The 17,846-nt window shown below is 40.5% G+C and overlaps 1 protein-coding gene across 5 annotated transcripts in view; it reads left to right on the plus strand.

Annotated features, from left to right (window-relative positions):
• SAMD12 (sterile alpha motif domain containing 12) overlaps positions 1 to 17,846 on the plus strand; it is a 172,683-nt gene that overhangs the window by 84,112 nt on the left and 70,725 nt on the right. For 3 of the 5 annotated variants that reach the window (XR_012833731.1, XM_075743445.1, XM_075743443.1), the window contains exon 4: positions 3,775 to 3,915. Coding sequence is in view for 4 of the 5 variants with exons in the window: in XM_075743445.1 (XP_075599560.1) it covers positions 3,775 to 3,915 (141 nt within the window). In the remaining variant the exon portion in view is untranslated. Of the gene's footprint in view, positions 1 to 3,774; positions 3,916 to 14,141; positions 14,214 to 17,846 lie in introns of all 5 variants that reach the window. The other 2 variants (XM_075743441.1, XM_075743442.1) reach the window with 1 other exon arrangement.

Genomic DNA, 17,846 nt, shown 5'->3' on the forward strand with positions numbered 1-17,846 from the left:
TGTTTCAGATATGTACAGTACAGCAAGACAGTGAAGCATCCAAAATCATTAGCAGATGGTCGGGACCTTGGCCTTAGTAACTAATGGGCTTTGGTGACTGATCCAGGCGTTAGTGATACCTTTTCAAAGGCATGACTTAGTACCAGAATAAAAAATTATCCCGGTTCTGACTTGGATGTTGTTGTTCAGTGTGTTGAGGGGGAAGAAAGTATGGGCAGGATTGAATTTTCTTAGTTCAGGTCACTTACTGCTTTCTTGAAATGCCACATTTGGATGTTTGCCTTCTCGCCTATCACTGCCTCAACATGTCACATGGGATTTGGTGCAAGAAAGAGTTAATTTAAGGTAACTTGTGCAAGCTGCTGCAGATAGTATGAGTCAAAGGCATTTTTTTCCAATGGCATTGTGCTTTGAGCCTAAGCTGCAGAGGAACTGGTGTGCCAGGAGTTGAAAAGAGATATCTCTGTTTTGTGCACACTCAACTTCCAAAGGCAGAGACTGGGGTAGAAAAACAATTTGAATATGAACTAAAGAGTTGCCCAGAGGAAGTAAAGAGTAATGGCTATATAGAATAATAGAATGGTTTGGGTTGGAAGGGACCTTAAAGATCATCTAGTTCCAAACCCCTGGCTGCGGGCAGGGACACCCTCCACTAGACCACGTTGCCCAAAGCCTCATCCAGCCTGGTCTTAAACACTTCCAGGGAGGGGGCATCCACAACCTCTCTGGGCAACCTGTTCCAGTGCCTCACCACCTTCACAGTAAAGAATTTCTTTCTAACATCTAATCTAAATCGACCCTCCTTCAGCTTAAACCCATTATCCCTTGTCCTGTCACTACACTCCCTGATAAACAGTCCCTCACCACCTTTCCTGTAGGTCCCCTTCAGGTACTGGTAAGCCGCAATTAGATCTCCCCAGAGCCTTCTTTTCTCCAGGCTGAACAACCCCAAGTCTCTCAGTCTGTCCTCATAGGAGAGGTGCTCCAGCCCTCTGATCAGCTTCGTGGCTCTCCTCTGGACTCTCTCCAACAGCTCCATGTCTCTCCTGTACTGGGGCCCCAAGAGCTGGACACAGTACTCCAGGTGGGATCTCCCGAGAGCGGAGTAGAGGGGCAGGATCACTTCCCTTGACCTGCTGGTCATGCCTCTTTTGATGCAGCCCAGGACACGGTTGGCTTTCTGGGCTGCAAGCGCACACTGCTGGCTCATGTTGAGCTTCTCATCAATCAATACCCCCAAGTCCTTCTCCTCAGGGCTGCTTTCAATCCATTCCTCACCCAGCCTATAGTCGTGCTTGGGATTGCGCCGATCCACGTGCAGGACCTTGCACTTGGCCTTGTTGAACTTCATGCGGTTCGCACGGGCCCACCTCTCCAGCCTGTCAAGGTCCCTCTGGATGGCATCCCTTCCCTCCAGTGTGTTGACCACACCACACAGCTTGGTTTCGTCGGCAAACTTGCTGAGGGTGCACTCGATCCCACTGTCCATGTCGCCGACAAAGATGTTGAACAGTGCCTGTCCCAGTACCGACCCCTGAGGAACGCCACTTGTCACCGTTCTCCATTTGGACATTGAGCCGTTGACCACAACTCTTTGAGTGCGACCATCCAGCCAATTCCTTATCCACCGAGTGGTCCATCCATCGAATCCATGTCTCTCCAATTTAGAGACAAGGATGTCGCGCAGGACTGCGTCCATGGCCGAAAGAGGTGGAGGGCACTGGATGAGATGCAACGGCCTCTGTCTGTCCTTTCATATTACTGTTGCTGACTCCCTGCCCTAAGATGACATGCGTGTTGGCACTCTTTAAACTGATGACTTGTTTATTTTTTGATTGCTTTCAGTTGCTAGATTGACATTACAGACCATACTCTTGGACTGCTGTGCATCCTTTATAAATTGCTTTAAGATGTTTTAGTGTGATAAGACGATATAAAAATTGAAGTCATTATTACTATCTGTATCACCAGGGGAATTGGACAGCTGGCATTGATCTGTAAGAGACTGATTTCCATATTTTGTTATTATATTAACCCATAGAATTCTTCTTGTTTATGATTTCAAAGAAAGTTTTCCTAATCAAAAGGTCACCCTCTGTAGCGTGTAGTGCTTGAGAGACATGGAAGGGCAGAAAATGTATGAACCCTGACATTTTTTATCTGATCAATAACATCTTGCTTTGTTAATAGTAATATCCCAGTATTTTACATTACATTGTATCAAGATCCCACTAACTGCTTCACAGAACAACTTGTGAGTGAAATCCAATGGTTAGTGAAGGGTATGCCACTAACTGCTTGGTTTGGGGCAAATATTATGTGCCCCTTTAAATTCGTGGCTTTTATCTTAAATTTTTTAATTAAAATAATCATAAAAGTTCTGTACTCATTGCTGTTTTGTAAGGAAAGAGATTGAATAAGGGCCTTATCTTGCTGTGTTGAGTAACCCTTTATGATGAGCTAAATTGCACCATTCATCCAAAAGCCTCAGTAATGGTAGCACAGAGACTGCTGTCTTGCAGAGGGAGTAACTTGCTCTTTGCTATCTTCTTTAGGTTCAGAATAAAGCCTGAGAAATCCAAGAAAGTATTTTTAATAATTAAGGAGCACTTACAGTCAGAACTAGAGAAGGTAAAAAGTTAAGTCTGTCTAAAAAAGTGAACCAAACAACATGCCATTTTCCAAGGTAGTATCAATGTAGCTCTGGTGTGATTTGCTGGTATTGGCCAGGGCACCATTGGATAGCAAATGTATATACTGGGAACCAAGGGTTAGTAGAGGGCTGCCGGGCACTCCTCTCTGTACTCGCTCACAGCAGTGGTGAAGACCAAAGAGAGTAAATTTTGGTTTTCTTCCTAAGGTAAAGCTCTGCTTGATGCTTTGATTCTCTGCTTAGTCCAAATACTTCCTTAGTGTTGGCTTAGCCAGTGTGCTGCCTTCCTCCTGTTTACTTATAGCATAGTGATGCCCAAAAGATGGAGTCAGAGTTCCACTAGCAGAATCTGGGGAGCGTGGGTTGTTTGATTTTTTTAACATCTCCAATCTGTGTGGGACCATGGTTCAGCATTACCCTAATGGTAGAGATAAGTCATGAACTGGGAGGGATTGCCTGCAAAGACCATAGGCTCCTTATGGTTGGGCAAATGTCTCTTTATAGTTGGGCAGAGATCTTTTTTTCAAGAATGATTTAGATAAAACGGGTAGTGTGAAGGGAAGTCTTTTTTCTGTTTTGCTGTGATAGGTTACTGTTGAGAGGGATTCGGACCGTGAAGTACAGAGCCCTTCTGAGAAATGGTGCTATTACACCATAGGCATATCTGAATTGCAACAATATTCATCCTCAGTATATCTTAAATTGATTAAATCGGTAAAATTCAATTGCACTGGTGGTTTCTTGACAGTAATGTAGAAGCTCGAAAATAGGTGAGGGTCTATTTAGGCACCTGGATCAATTGTAGACTTATAGGGGCTATCCTACTTGTGGGAGACTAGCTGGCACTTAAGAACAGCAATTGGTTGTCTAAAATGGCACAAGATACCTGTTTTACATGCCTAAATGGCTCACAAAGCACCAAAACAATACAGAAAATTAAAAGAAAAGGGAGGAGTGGAACATAGATCTCTGACAGTAAGGAAGAACCTAACTGATGCGACAATAACCTTGAGGTATTTCAGGGCTGAGCATCTTTTCTGTAGCAAATTATCCTGTCAGGCTGAGAATATTGCATTAATGGAAATCCTTGGGTGATTTTTCTTTTTGCCTTTTGCATCCAGGCCGTGCTTTGCTGAGACTTACTGACAAAAAGCTTGAACGAATGGGCATTGCCCAGGAAAGCCTGCGACAGCACATTCTGCAGCAAGTCCTTCAGCTGAAGGTGAGAGAAGAAGTCCGAAACCTCCAGCTGCTTACACAAGGTATGAAAAATAATTCTGATATGGACAGTTATTGAGATCAGGTAGGAGAAGTTTGCCTGAGGGCATAAAAGGTGACTTGACGTTCTTCCGCAAGAAACGATGCGTGAAAATGTCTCATAGATTCCACATGCTTTCCAAGGGGGGAACAAAAGGTAAAATAATGCATAAATAGAGATGTTCAGCTGCCTGTTTTGCATGATGAATAGGCTCCATCTACAGCTTGATGGTAGTCTCACTTAACTGTCTGCTTACTAAGATGAAAATAATTATATATAAAGGGCACAAGTAGTGAACATGCTGTCTTTACAGACATTGTACATTTTGCATTAATTGTTTACTTTCAGTGTTAGATAAAAGAGTAATCTCTGTAACCTGTTTTATGGTAAAAGCTGTCAGTGGAAAATTACCTGTTAGACTCTGTTTTTTGCAGATGGCTGATTCCTTTTTCATGTTGGAGTAATTTTATTGACTTGAATAGAGTTGCTTCTAGTTTATGCTGCTAAGAAAACGCAAAACTGGGCTCAATATGGAGATCTTGACTAGAAGACAGGGAAGAAGGAGTAACAAAAAAGCTTGTACATATTTTCCAAATGAGGTTAAGATGTTGTATGATGACTTGTGTTATTACCTCTCTATTAGGGCTTTTTAACAGCCATGGTATACATGGAAGAAAAGCAATCATTGTGGCAGTAGTGTAAAGGAACATTTAGAGATCCTCTACTATATATTTGCAATACTTTCTCAACGTTAAATGTTCTTTGGTAGTCCAGTGAGACAGCATAAACCACATACTTCTGTGGTGTTTTGGTTCAGTGCCTGTTATATGTCACATCATATGAAAAAAATAGAGTTCTTTAGTACATGCAGTGTATTTTTAACAAAATGTCCTTCACACATGACATTATGTTCCTGATTAAGCCTTGCTTACTGTGTTTGGGGAAAAACTGATTAGTTCAGTAAGCTGCATTTTATCTGAAAGAGCTGATGTCTCAACTGAATTGTTCCTTCAGGCTTGGTGTCATGTGGATTGTGATGAAGAGCTTCAGGGCTTCTTCATTTTGCCATGATCTGTGAATATGAGCTCATCTCACCTTGTGTCATGTCAATGGCAGTGCACGTGCTGAAGCACCAGTGTCTTCCCCAGATGTTTAGAACTGTTCCTTTGCCCTTCATCCATTATTCCTACATCCTTTTCTTCAGTGTTGGCTGGCTTCTCTCCTCCCCTACATCTGGAGTGTTGAGGGTTTGCCAGACTGCAAAGTTCTGGTCTCCAACTTTCACTGGTTTAGGCCTGCTTACAGAAGTTGGGATTTTATTGATACTGGACAGTGAAGACCCACTAGCTATAAATTTGGGTCAGTTGAACACCGCAGTCCAGATAGATTTCTCCGTAAACCTGTGTTTGACATTAAGAACTATGTGTTTCCGGGCTTCTTCTTTATTCTTTCTCTCTGGTTCCCTTCTGGACACATCAACTGGTGTATGAATCATGATCAGTCAGACAGTGGCGACTACCACTTCAAGGAATTCAGGGCAGCATCCTTTGAGATTTATTCCTTGCCTGTGCAGCTGAGGATACAATTTTGGACTTTGTAAGAGGGTGAATAAACACATACTGGGCTGTGAAAGACAGGCTAGTGATAGATGTATGGATGTGTGTTTAATGTGGTCTCTCTCTGCCATGTAGAGAGAACATTGTTATTTAGTGTGATCAGATAAAGACATACCATCGTATGCTTTATGAAAGCCAGCACAAGCTTACACAAAGCTGGTGGTCAGCAGCTCCTGCTGTCTTCCCCCACAATGGCACTGGCCATTGCACTGCACTTCAGCTCCACTCCAGCCTTCTTAAAGAGAGCTGAAGTTATGGGGCAGCACAGCAGTCCATAAAACATGCCCCTGTGCAGCAGAGCTGTGTTAATCGTATGATCCCAGAGCAGGGGCACAGTGCGTGATAGGATGACAGCAGTATTCCTATCCATTACCACCTCATTTACACCAAGTTGGAGTGTGTGTCTGTTGAAAGTGCTTGTTTGCAAGTAAATGGTTGAGATAGAATTTCTCTACTACAGTGCAGTCTGTAAAGATGTGTACATGTCAGTTGATCTCTGAAACTGGTTCTGTCCCCTTGCCCAGTTTCTTCAAACTGCGTCCACTCGTATTTTTATTACGGTTTATATGTTCCTAATCCAGGTTGTTACTGGAATAGCTTTCTGTAAGTGCTTTGGAGAACATTTGGAGAACATTTTTTCTCTGAAAAGTAACACATTTGCATGCCAGCAGTTTCTGCCTTTTGGAAATTCCACTTGCAAAATGCAGGTCATAGTGTAGCTATTGCTACACTGTGCTTTACTGTCCTCCAAAATGTCCTCCAAAAAGAAGGGAGAAAAAACCCTCTCTCAGTGCACAACCCAGGAGATCGTTAGGTGAAAGAAGCCATTAAAACCCCTTTCTGAATTAATTTAGCACACAAGCTGGGCTGCAAGCGATGAGGTCCTAATTCAGAGCCCATTGATGCTAGCTAAAAGACTTCCACTGACTTCAGTGCGTATGCCAATTGAAGCTGGAGCGAATGAGGAAAGTTTTAAAAAAGCATTATGTAATACTTATCAGATATTTTAAGTGTTTTTTGTGTTCTGTTGTCTGCAGAGAAAGTTAACCTCATTTAAAAAAAAAACTCAGTAGAGAACTAGCATTCTTTTCTACTCCTGTTTCAGAAAATGACTTAAAACTGTTTCATTCTTCTTCATTCAGGATACACCATCCAGTCTGTTCTGGGGATCTTAAAGCCAGAATAGTACCTGATTGTGTAATTGAAGGCTTGTCTTGAGTTTTAGGAAGACTTTTCTTTGGAGTAAGAACTGCCTGATTGAGGCTATTATCAGCAGAAACGCTATTCCAACCTCCACCAGGATAGAAGGGCACAGTCCCAACTACTGAACTGTGCTTTTTTCCTAGACTTAGTGATGTTGAGGAACTAATTTGACAAAATATCTTCCAATGTCTCTCGGATAGAGCTGCACACTGTTGGAAACACCATTATTGTACTGTTATCACTGTAAGCCTGAGTTGAAAGATCATTTTTTAAAAAAAGCCTTACATAACTACACAGAGAAGAAGTTATTTTAAGATTTTTCAATGTGAGTCCTGCTTTTGGCTAGCATAGAAGAGACTGTCCTCAAAGTGGTAGAACAGTGCTATGTGTGATTCTGAGCAAAGTATCCATAGACAGCAATCTGATAATAGGGCTGAGCTTAAGAAGCATTTTTGGATTTGGATTAAATGATAGCTGCTTTTAAGATGATGTTGGGCCCCCTCCTAAGCTCCTCTGTGAGTTTCATATAGGGCAAAGTGCTACTCGAATATACTGCCAGGCCACACAATGTGCCACATTTTCTTAAAAAAAAAAAAAAAAAAAAAAAAATTATTCCGCTAGCAAAATGTGTTAGAATAAGGCTTTATGCTTCATTGAAAAACATCACAGCTGTTGATACCTGTTGAAATTATTTCTTCAGTAAGTTTTCTGCTCATCCTGCACTGGTGCTCAGCTACTGGTATAGTACTTGAGCACTGTATTCTTCCAGGAAGGGAACTCGAGAGCCTTCAAAGATGCATCTCATCTTTTGAGGAAAGATGAAGTAAGAGGCATGTATTCTAGTGATAGATCATTCAACGGGTTTTAGAGGCCTTTCAACAGAAATAATGCCTTCAAGATCAATGGGGTGAGTAAACCGGGACCATAAGCCCCCCCCCCCAGCTGAAACACGTTATAAGGATTTTTACAGCATTTTCAGCCTCTTAATACTAGAGTAAAGGCAGGCTTGATCAAAACTTGAGCTGTTTGCCACTGAACCCTCCCAGGCTGTCAGAAACATGATGCTAGTTCCTGTTCACCTTATCAGCTTTTTCCTTGTGAATGTTGAAGGTGGGAGGAACCTGCCATTCCAGCTTGCATCACCGTGTGTGAGGAGATTTGTTGTCATTTTCCATAATCAAAGCCTCAAAGTACTAGACTCACTCCTATCTTCTGAATTCCCACATATAAAGACCTTCCCTGCTGTGGTGGCTGCAGTACAGCATGAATGATTGGGAGTTAAACATCTCCTAAAAAGGAACTTGAGTGGTCAGAAAATGTGAGAACATGGGACCTTGCAATGTGCAGAACTGGAAGGTCATTTGGAGTTAAGAGAAGAGAATTACAGCTTGCTGTCCCTTTGCTCTGTAGGCTTTATGGATACTGTGGTATCTGGACTGCTGTTGCCTACTGCCCTTCATGTCCATTGGAGAAGTGTTGCTTGAGATCAACACATGTCTTTCTCATCCCTGTAAAGAAGTGGGAACAACTGAGGTTTGTGATAGAGAGTCATCCTGTTACACTTCCAGGATGTACTATTTTCTTTCCTGGGTATGTTCTGGACTCAAGGTTTTGGCACCTGAGGAATCATGAGTTCCTTCCGCCATAAATACTCTTTTTCTTGCCTGTAAAAAACAGCAGATGTTGCCTCTGTGAGCGCTCCAGGTAGGCAGTGAGTTCGCCTTCCCAGGCAGCTGGCGGGGGAAGTGTGTAACACTTGCGGAATCTCGGTTTCATGTCCCTGTGGTGGTGTTCGGAGGCGTGCAGTATTTGAAATGTTGAGTGTCCTCTTACCAGGCGCCTGTTCTTTTGTTTTCATTGTCTTGACCTCACTTTTTTTTTTCCTCCCCTAACCCTGAAGCTTCCAGCTAGTCAGGAAGGGCCTTTCTTCTTACTGCACAAATTACTATGCAAATGTTTCTTGCATATGCTGCATACATGGCATCTATCCAAGGCACAGACAAAAACACTTGACATTTGAGAAGAGCTCCAGCAAACTTAGTTCCCAGCTGATTTCCTTTGCTCTGTGCTCCTGTTATGCTCCAAAATCTTTGAGAGACCTTGTGAGTTGAACACAAAGTATAGCATGGAAACACTGCCAGAAATTACCTAAAAGTAGTAGTTTATCCCTTATCATAGCATCAAAACTGTGTTCCAGGACTCAACATGCTAAATTGCCTGATTATAGGTAAAGAAATCTTAACCTTCTTCTCTATACGGGTTTATTTTCACTACACGTCCATATCCCTTTTACCTCTTTCCATTGTATGTCCTTTTCTCCTGTACCACTGTAGGAATCATAGCACTTGTACTTAACACTGCTCTTCCAAGACTGTAAAATGACTTTGCTACCATCCGTTAGACTACAAAAGAGCAGTCTCTGTTGTATTTTTCCCATTCCCAGTCAAGGACATTTTTAGCACTTATAGAGGACGTAGGCTCTGTAGTCAGAAGCTGTGGTTGTTCCTGAGAGGTTTTTCAGACTTTAGGCACTGTTAAGACTTCTGAAAAATCATTTTTTTCAGGTTACAAGTATGTACTGAGAGGGTCTCTATAGTTTTCGTTTGTTTTAACTGAGGCAGAATATCATATGTCCAGTGTGTATCTGCACGCAGATAAAATGTTTCAAATACATGCATCAGTGACGATAAATATCAAACTCCATCTATGGCATCAGTTATTTGAATTTCATGTGGCTGGTTTCTAAGCTGAAGACTATACTTTGCAGTGCAATCAATGGTCCCTGGTAGGCCATTGAATTACTATGGTTCTGTTAGTTACCTTTTAGCTATTGCTGTGATGCTAATACATATTCATATCAAATAACCAAGTGATGCAGCTGACAGGTAAAATGAGTTCCAATACACTGGACAGTACACTGTAATGCACTCTGGATTGGTTTAGCACAGCATTGTCCTTCAGTATGTGTACTATATTAGTTTGGAGTAAGAATAAGGAAACATGTATGCAACTATGAAATTTGTATTGATGAACTTCTACGGCAAGATTTTAGCTGTATAATATTATGATGTGCTTTCATTTTTATGTTTTTCTATAAATAATATTGCAACTCAGTCTACTGGGAATGTAGTATTAGCTGTTTTGTATGATTGCAAGGACATGATTGCAGTTTTCTGGTTTTCTTATTTTATTAATGTTGGGTTTTTTTCATTCCTCCTTTTCAAATTTCTCAGAAGTCAGTCTACTGGAAAATTTGGTCTGGAAAGTTTAGTCCTTCTGAGCTAATGCATACCCAAAACTGTCTTACATGTTTGATGAATATATATTTCATATATATATGTATGTACACACACACACATATATATGTATGTATTTCCCCACTCATGTGTAAATTGGAAAGAGAAAAAATGATTTTGCTCAAGGTTAAAGAAAAAAAATTAAAACATTACTGTTTGTGCTCCAGCCAGTCATGAAAGACTTTCAACTAAATAGGAAAGTTTTGAGCAGTCAGAGGCTGTGATTTAACAACAGCTGTTTGTGATCAGTGCCAGTAGAAATCACTTGTTTTCACCCAGCCGAAAAGAACAGGCTGGTAAAAGGGATTCCAGGAATAGGTACAGTCTTTCACACAGAGTTTAAATAAATCAAATCTACATTTTGTAAGATGGTGCCATTTACAATGTAACATATTTGTCATTTCTAGTGAGATTTTTCCAGACTAAAATTAGGGTTGATAGTTGTTTTATAAAAGAATTGAGGATATCAGAGCCATAACTACACTTCTGACCCCTTAGAAAGTACATAGAAATTTTCACTGCTGGGATTCTGGTTCAAAACCTGACTGTCTTCATCAGCTAACATATTTATGGTCGAACTGAGTGGATAGCGTTGGAAATAAGAAGATAAGAAATGCCATTCTCAGTCGGATTCAGTATCCCTCTGTCCCAGTACTCTGCCTCTGGCAGCAGCAGATGCTGTTCAGGCCGAGCTCAGAACCCTGGCCCCTCTCTGTGGTCCCATCGCCTTGCACTCGCCAGCATACAGAACTGCTGCATGAGGAAGACTACTTCCCTGCATAATTCTTTTAATATCCATTGAGTATCTGTCTCACTCTGTCATGAAACAAGTTGTTCACAACAAGTTTTTTTACAAACTAGAATATGGTCGCTGGCAGCCTCAGTGGTGCCTCAAGCGCCAAAGGCTGACTTGGCATGCCCCCAGCTGGGTATCTTCTACCTTCCACAGAGGCGCAAGCAATCCTACTATCATGCACACGCAGTAGTAGCTACACATCCTCTGTATTTCAGATACACCAGTCACGCCTCAGACACATCAGATTAATTCTGCCTGTTGCTCTCCATTGATTATTACAGAAGCTCAGGATGGCTGCCAGATGTACTTGTCTGCATGGTAGATGACTAAACTTAGGTGAGATCAATTCCCACTCACTATGCCTAGATGTAAACTATGCTGAAAAAAGTTGGTCTGAAAGCTGGATGAATTGCCCTCTTCACTCAGACGAGTTTTGGTAACACCATTTTTCTGATTTTATGAAACTGGCTTTGCTGACGCCTGCATGAATGTGTTCTGTTTGCAAAGTGTTTCACCATATTGGCACTTTTAACAGACATGAAAGTCGCTTACAGCCTTTTTGAAAATGTAAAATAAAGTTTTGCAGTTTTGAATCCCTGAAGGTGAACATTGCCAAATAGTTCAAAAGCATTTTTCTTCCTGTTGTTACTAGCATTTATGGCCTGTGCAATAAAGATTTATAATTACTGGAAAGATTCAAGGGAGGCAGGAGAAAAACCCTCTCCTTCTTATGCCTTTGTAAAGTTGCTTTTCTAACTTTTATTTAAAAGCTTCTCTTTTTTCATTCACATTCTTTAAAAGCCTTTCTGTAATGTAATTTTAAAAATGAATGTGGTTCTATTCAAATAAAAGTATACTCTTAATGGCTTTTATGCTTCATGTGATAGAGCACCTTCATTTACTTAGTTATACATAGGCAGTCAGCAGTGTTATGAACTGTTTCTTTATTACTAAGCAGTATGCAGATCTCTGGCATCTTCCACAAAGGAAAGGGTGGATTTTTTTTTTAAAGCTCTTTATTTGACATGATCATAAAGCATGAGTACTAGCCCAGTGTTTTATGACATGCTCAAGTATGATTAATAATTTTAACTCTGCGGTTCCCCCTTAAGATCAATATTATAGAATTTTTCCAGTCACTATTTGAATGGATTTTAATTGAAATTGATTCACTATAAAATAAGAAATTGAAGTGTATTAACAATGATCTTATGGTCCTTGATGTTAAGGAGTTCTGAATTCTAACAAAATTCTGAACAGTTTTCAAAAAATACCTATTTTCCTCTATGCAGCCTAAGTACTCATAAAGCACCTGTAATTTTTTTTATTTAAGTGATAATTTCAGCAGATGACAGCATAAATACAGCAGCCTTAATTTGCAACATGAATGTGAATGTAAATGTGGCAGGGAATTTTGTTTTTAAAAAAAAAAAATGTATTTTTCTGTTTGCAGTTCAGCTACAGCTGCACTGTATGATCCTAAAATTTAAATATATACTGTTATGCATAGTGATACCTTCAAAGTTTTTATCAGTAAAAGTACCTCCCAGTCCCCTGATTTATTAAAAGTTACCTGTACAAAGAAAGGATATGTTGAGAAAATCTGCAGTGAGTACCTCAGTAAGAACTTCAGTGTTTTTCCAAAGGTATCACCTGTCAGGGCATTGAGTCACTCTTTGACTGTTTTTCTCAGTGTTGAGTTTTCAGCAGTATGTCCATGGCAATATCACACAGATCTGAAGCTCCTCAACCACACCAAGGTTTCATCCACACCCTAGAACTTATTCTCAGTTAAGCTTATCCACATAATTGGAAAAATAGTTGGTTTACATGCATTTGGCTTGTACAATGACTTCCACCTGAAGACAACCTGATTAGAAAATAGCCAGACTCAGAAATACACACATCATTTCGTATCCAGACAGCCTGGTATAAAATGTCAGGACTCTGACTTGGCATACTCATTCAACTATACAAGAGGGCCGGAGCTCTCATCCTCAGGAACTGCAGGGATAAGCAAGTTAGAGACTTTTGTATGTCAACAAAAAGGCATGTCAAGGTTCCCCTTCAAGCTTGAGTGCAGTCTGGAGGCATATACATTGACATGGTCTTAGAGTTTTGAGTCCTCTCCACTAGAAATGGGATTCAAATCTTCCTATTCAGCTCCTCTGTGACACCCAGCTGCCATCAGCCATCATTCGATGATGTGAGATGGAGTGGAAGGAACTCCCAACACCTGGGCCTTGAAACAAGTCATTTTACCATATTCTTTCATTCTTTACTGAGACCAGTTGGGAGGCTTATTGTCAATAACATCAGCTGGCAGACTCTGAAGTTAAGTTCTTGTTTGTTGTGTGGAGAGAGCACTGTTGTGTAGGACTTGGAGGAGCTGGGTTTGGAGAGAAAGACGTTAAAAAGTCTTGCATGCTAAAAAGAGGGAGTTCTTACTGACTCTGCCTTTGTTCAGGGAGCAGTAATGCAAAGCTTCTGTTGTTAAAACTTATTCTCCAAAGTCCTCTAAGTTGTATGGTTTTTGCTTTCTTTTCTCTTCAGCGTATGTTGAAGGTAGACATAGAGGGGGAATGCTAATCACATTTCCTTCTTTCTTGAAAGTCCTGGGTCATTCCAGTTTTCTCAAGAAATAGAGAGGAAAGCCTTCTTTCTGACACTATTTCTTTTTGTCTTTCATTCCTTTAAGAACTCCTGAGTAACTGAGGATTGTTGTTAAAGTTGGGCCAAGGGATTAATATCTCCTGCTCTAGTTTTCTTTTGTTGATTCTCCTTTAGCCTGAGTGTTTAAAGGGCTGATTAGACTACAGTTGTATGGTGAGGAATTTCTTTAGCTTGTTCCAGAGAGTGTAGCTATGTGAAACACTTTTCAGGCATTCCATGTGATTTTCTGTCATGAGGTGCCAAGATGGTCCAAGCTGTATTTAAAGAATCTTGGAGCAATCAGCATCATCTCACACAATGGACCGGCTTTTAAAAGTGTTGGGCAATTAAGGATGCAGATAGACCCTGAAAATTCCCTATGCTGGTCCCTCCCACGGTGTCACAGCAGTTATAATTCTCCATCCGAACTTTAAAGACTTTGAAGCAAACAAACTATATTTTAGATGAAAGGGACAGGAAAAAGGAAGGAAGGGATAGTCCTACCTCAGAAGTTCCACTGACACATCAGTTGCCACCTGTGTAGTTTCTGAATGTGTTCTTCTCCAGACTCAAGAATTGCTTTAATGTGTCCAGCAGTGCAGCTGCCATCCATTCTGTTACAGCTGTTGACTGTGACACTAACCACTGGTATTGTTGACTTTTGTAGATCTCTACTTAAACCTGGAGCATGGTTTTTTTGAGGGTCATAGAAAAGAGCCAGCCCTTACGGCCCATCAAGGTAATGAATGTCTTTTTGCTGGGATGTATCTTGATAAAATGAGACATCTATGAGCTTTTTTTGTGGTTGTTTTTTTTTTTTTACCTAGAAATGTTTCCTTTAGGTGTAGAGTTTTTTTCATCTATCACCATGAAAATAGTTTTTATTTCCTTCTAATCCTAATAAGCTCTTTCCAAGTGAATTATTATTGTTTACTGATGTTTGTTTGCTAGAATTGTTTGTTGATAAATTTTCTTTCTTCCTTCTTAAATATTAGGTGCTGTGATAACCAATAAAATGTGTGACCATTGCTCTGTGAGCAACTCATGTTTTCCTTAATTATACCATTACTGCTGTTCTTGAGATCTCTTTGGTTCCCTCTAGTAATGGGAATGTCACTGTGGGAATTTTACTATAGTCTACATGGCTTAGCTGATCACATGATCATTCTGGTATAAGAATATACGTTTTACTGTTTTCTTCCGTGTTTTCTCTTGATCCAGATAATGAGAACCCAGGGTATGTAGATGAGGAATGTAAACAGATGCTGGGACTAGAAGAAAGGAAACCTTTTATTAAGGATGTCTCTAGGAATTAGGAGCACCTAAAGCTAGTGTCTTCTTTAAGTTTCTGCTGCTTATAATTTGGCTAGAGTCCTTCTGAAAGTCTTGAGCCAACTTAAAATTTGATCCATACTCTTCGTGCACACGTTCTGTACCAATTTTAGCACAGTGAGCAAACAGCAAGAGTAGCTACTCTACTAAGAAGAATTTAAGTTTATTTCTACCACCAGGTACAGGTTGGTTTTATCTCAATTATCTCCCTTTGAAAATCTGAGACCTCAACTTTGCTCTTGGTTCTGTGAGGGCAAATGAAGGAGTAATGCTCCATTGATATCAGCAAAATGGGAAACTAGTTAAAATGAGAACAGGATCAACCCCATTTTTTCTCTACAGCATGAGACTATAAAGCCCATTCAAATCAATGAAGGGTACCAATGGCTTTGCTGACCTTTGATTCAAATCCATAAACCTTTTATTAACTTAATTAAAACCACAAATACAGAAACATAAATGTTCTGTCCTCTAACCCAACATAGGTCTTTCTAAAATTGAAAAATATGATTCCTTGCCAATTTTATTGTATCAAAAATACAATTTTGATATTTTATTCTCTTTAGAACTTTTTTCTTAACTATATAAAGCCTATTTTTCATTTGGTCTCAAAATCTCTTTTGATAATGTGCACTACCTATGTTATTTGCAATCCTAATTTCATAATCACTGTTGAAAATGAAACCTACAAAACTTGCTTTTGTCTTACTCTTTTTATTCATGTTCCTTATAAAAATGGCATAATCAAAGATAAAAACAAGTGTACGGCCTTTTAGCTAGAACAGTTTGAAGTGTCTTTGTCACATCGTACTTTAGCCAGCTAAAAGTTAGGTGTCTGGTTGAACTCACTGCTCGCATTCCTCAAATAATCAATGAAGAACAACAGCCACCTCCAGAGGTAATCTGTGCCCTTCTGAAACAGATGGCCATGATAGGTGCAACGCATTGCCCTCTGGAGGTTCTTGCCTCTGACAGCTGGACAACTCACCATCTAATTTGGGATAGCTAAAATTAAATAGAGGGAAAGTAGGCAGTAGCTTTTCCCATTTTTTGCTTCTCAGTGTGAAGCATATAACAAGTGACGTTACCCACTTTTAATTTGCCACCAATCTTCCACTGCCTTAGTATATTAATTTTATTGTCTTTATCTGTACCTGTTAGCAAAATTTGGTTATGCTATGCCTTGAAATTGGTTCTTTTTGCTACAATTGATAACATTGTCTTTCATATTCTATTACTTTCCATGAACATTTTTCTAACTAACTGAGCTAACTATTGCTCACTGGTAGTAGAATTAAAGGACCAACCAAAAAGGCTAAAATTAATGAGTTACAAGTTTTGAGTTAAGGGGTTTTGGGGATGTTTTCTTACTTGTAATTTGAATGGTCCTTTAGTCTGAAGCAGACAAGGACTCATTTTATATATTGTCTTGGGACAGAGTTATAACTTACATCTGGATGTGGTTGAGCCTGATACAAATATTAAACCATTATTATTATTTAATGATTGTGGCTTTTGTTGCCTCTGTGGAGCTCGGTCCAGTCTTACACAGGAAGGCCAGGACCAGACTGAGACTCCCAGATGAAATGCTCATTGGGAACTGAACTTTTTGCATTATAATTCAGAAAACTTATAGAATCGTAGAATCCTAGAATGGTTTCGGTTGGAAAGGACCTCAAAGATCATCTAGTTCCAACCCCCCTGCCATGGGCAGGGACACCCTCCACTAGACCCATCCAAAGCCCCATCCAACCTGGCCTTCAACACGTCCAGGGAGGGGGCGAACACTTCCAGGGAGGGGGCAACTTACTGAAAACTTGTTCCCTTTAATATGATTAATTAATACAGGTAATGAAGGCACAAGTCTCTTGAAAACCATGAACTGCATAGTTTCAATGAAATAGTAAAGCTAGTAAAACCTATCAAAAAATGACCTGAAATAGTAACAGACTGAAAACCCAAGCTTCTTCATATGTCTTTTGTTTTGGCTTTCTGTGTCTCCCTTAAAGCTCTCTTGCATTCTCATGCAGCTCGTTCGTTTTATTGAATGCTAAAGCCTTTTACCATCTGCCAAAAGGTTTTATTTTGGGGTTTCCTCTTATGTGGGAGGGTGGTTTCCTCCTTTCCTTCGTGCTAGTTCCATTGCTATCTTTAGGACTCAGAGCCTACTGGAGACCTTCCTGTCTCCCTTTTATTACAGTCTCCTCCTTCCTCGCTGCAAGTTCCTGCTCCCGGGGACAAAGAAGAAAACAAGAACTGAAGCTGCCTTTTTGAGCTGCCTGGCTGATACAGACAGCTTTTGTTTTAAACACAGGAGTCCAGTTCCTGGAGTGCAGGGCTGTGTGTACACAGCAGAAACATTCCCTGGAGTGGGTGTTTTTAGGAACGGTTCCTGCGTGAAGGTGCACAGAACTGCCCAGTGCTTTGGCTACAGAGTGCAATGGGCTTCTGGAAAAGGGTGCTGTAGCCTGTAGTGTTTACTCTAAAAGCAGTTTGCTCATCTCTATTTGTTAGTCTTTTACCTCAGCACATTAATCCAAGCTGTTCTGTCACTGTTAAGACATCTGTAGCCATAGCCCTTTAGTTTCTTCCTTTTATGAGAACTTTCGATGTTTATTTTTTCTATGAACATATCGATTTCCTATCTTTACCTTTCTTCTGCTGTAGAGAAAAAGAAGTTAAATTGGAGGTGTTATATTTGCAAAGGGATAGACTTACATCTTTTTTTGTTTCCCCAAGAGCAAAATAAAGTCGATGCCAGCCTGGGTGTTTCAGCAAAGCTCTCAAGGATGCAGGGAATACAGCTCCAGTGGGATGTGAGCATCCAGGTGCTGGAGAAGGCAGTGAGTGCTGGTCAGGCACCTCCATTTAAATCTCTGCTGTGGAGCTCTTTGGGCACCTGCCATCATCTCTCCTCGACATCGTTGCTACATGGGGGAAACAAAGGGCCCTGCCTTTTCCCTTCAGCCTCTGCCTGCTGGGAGTGAGAGCAGTCTCCATCTGAGGAGCGTGCAGTCCTGTTACCGCCTGTCCCAATTTG

The sequence above is a fragment of the Balearica regulorum genome, chromosome 2 (assembly GCF_011004875.1).
Source record: "Balearica regulorum gibbericeps isolate bBalReg1 chromosome 2, bBalReg1.pri, whole genome shotgun sequence".
NCBI classification, from domain to species: domain Eukaryota; kingdom Metazoa; phylum Chordata; class Aves; order Gruiformes; family Gruidae; genus Balearica; species Balearica regulorum.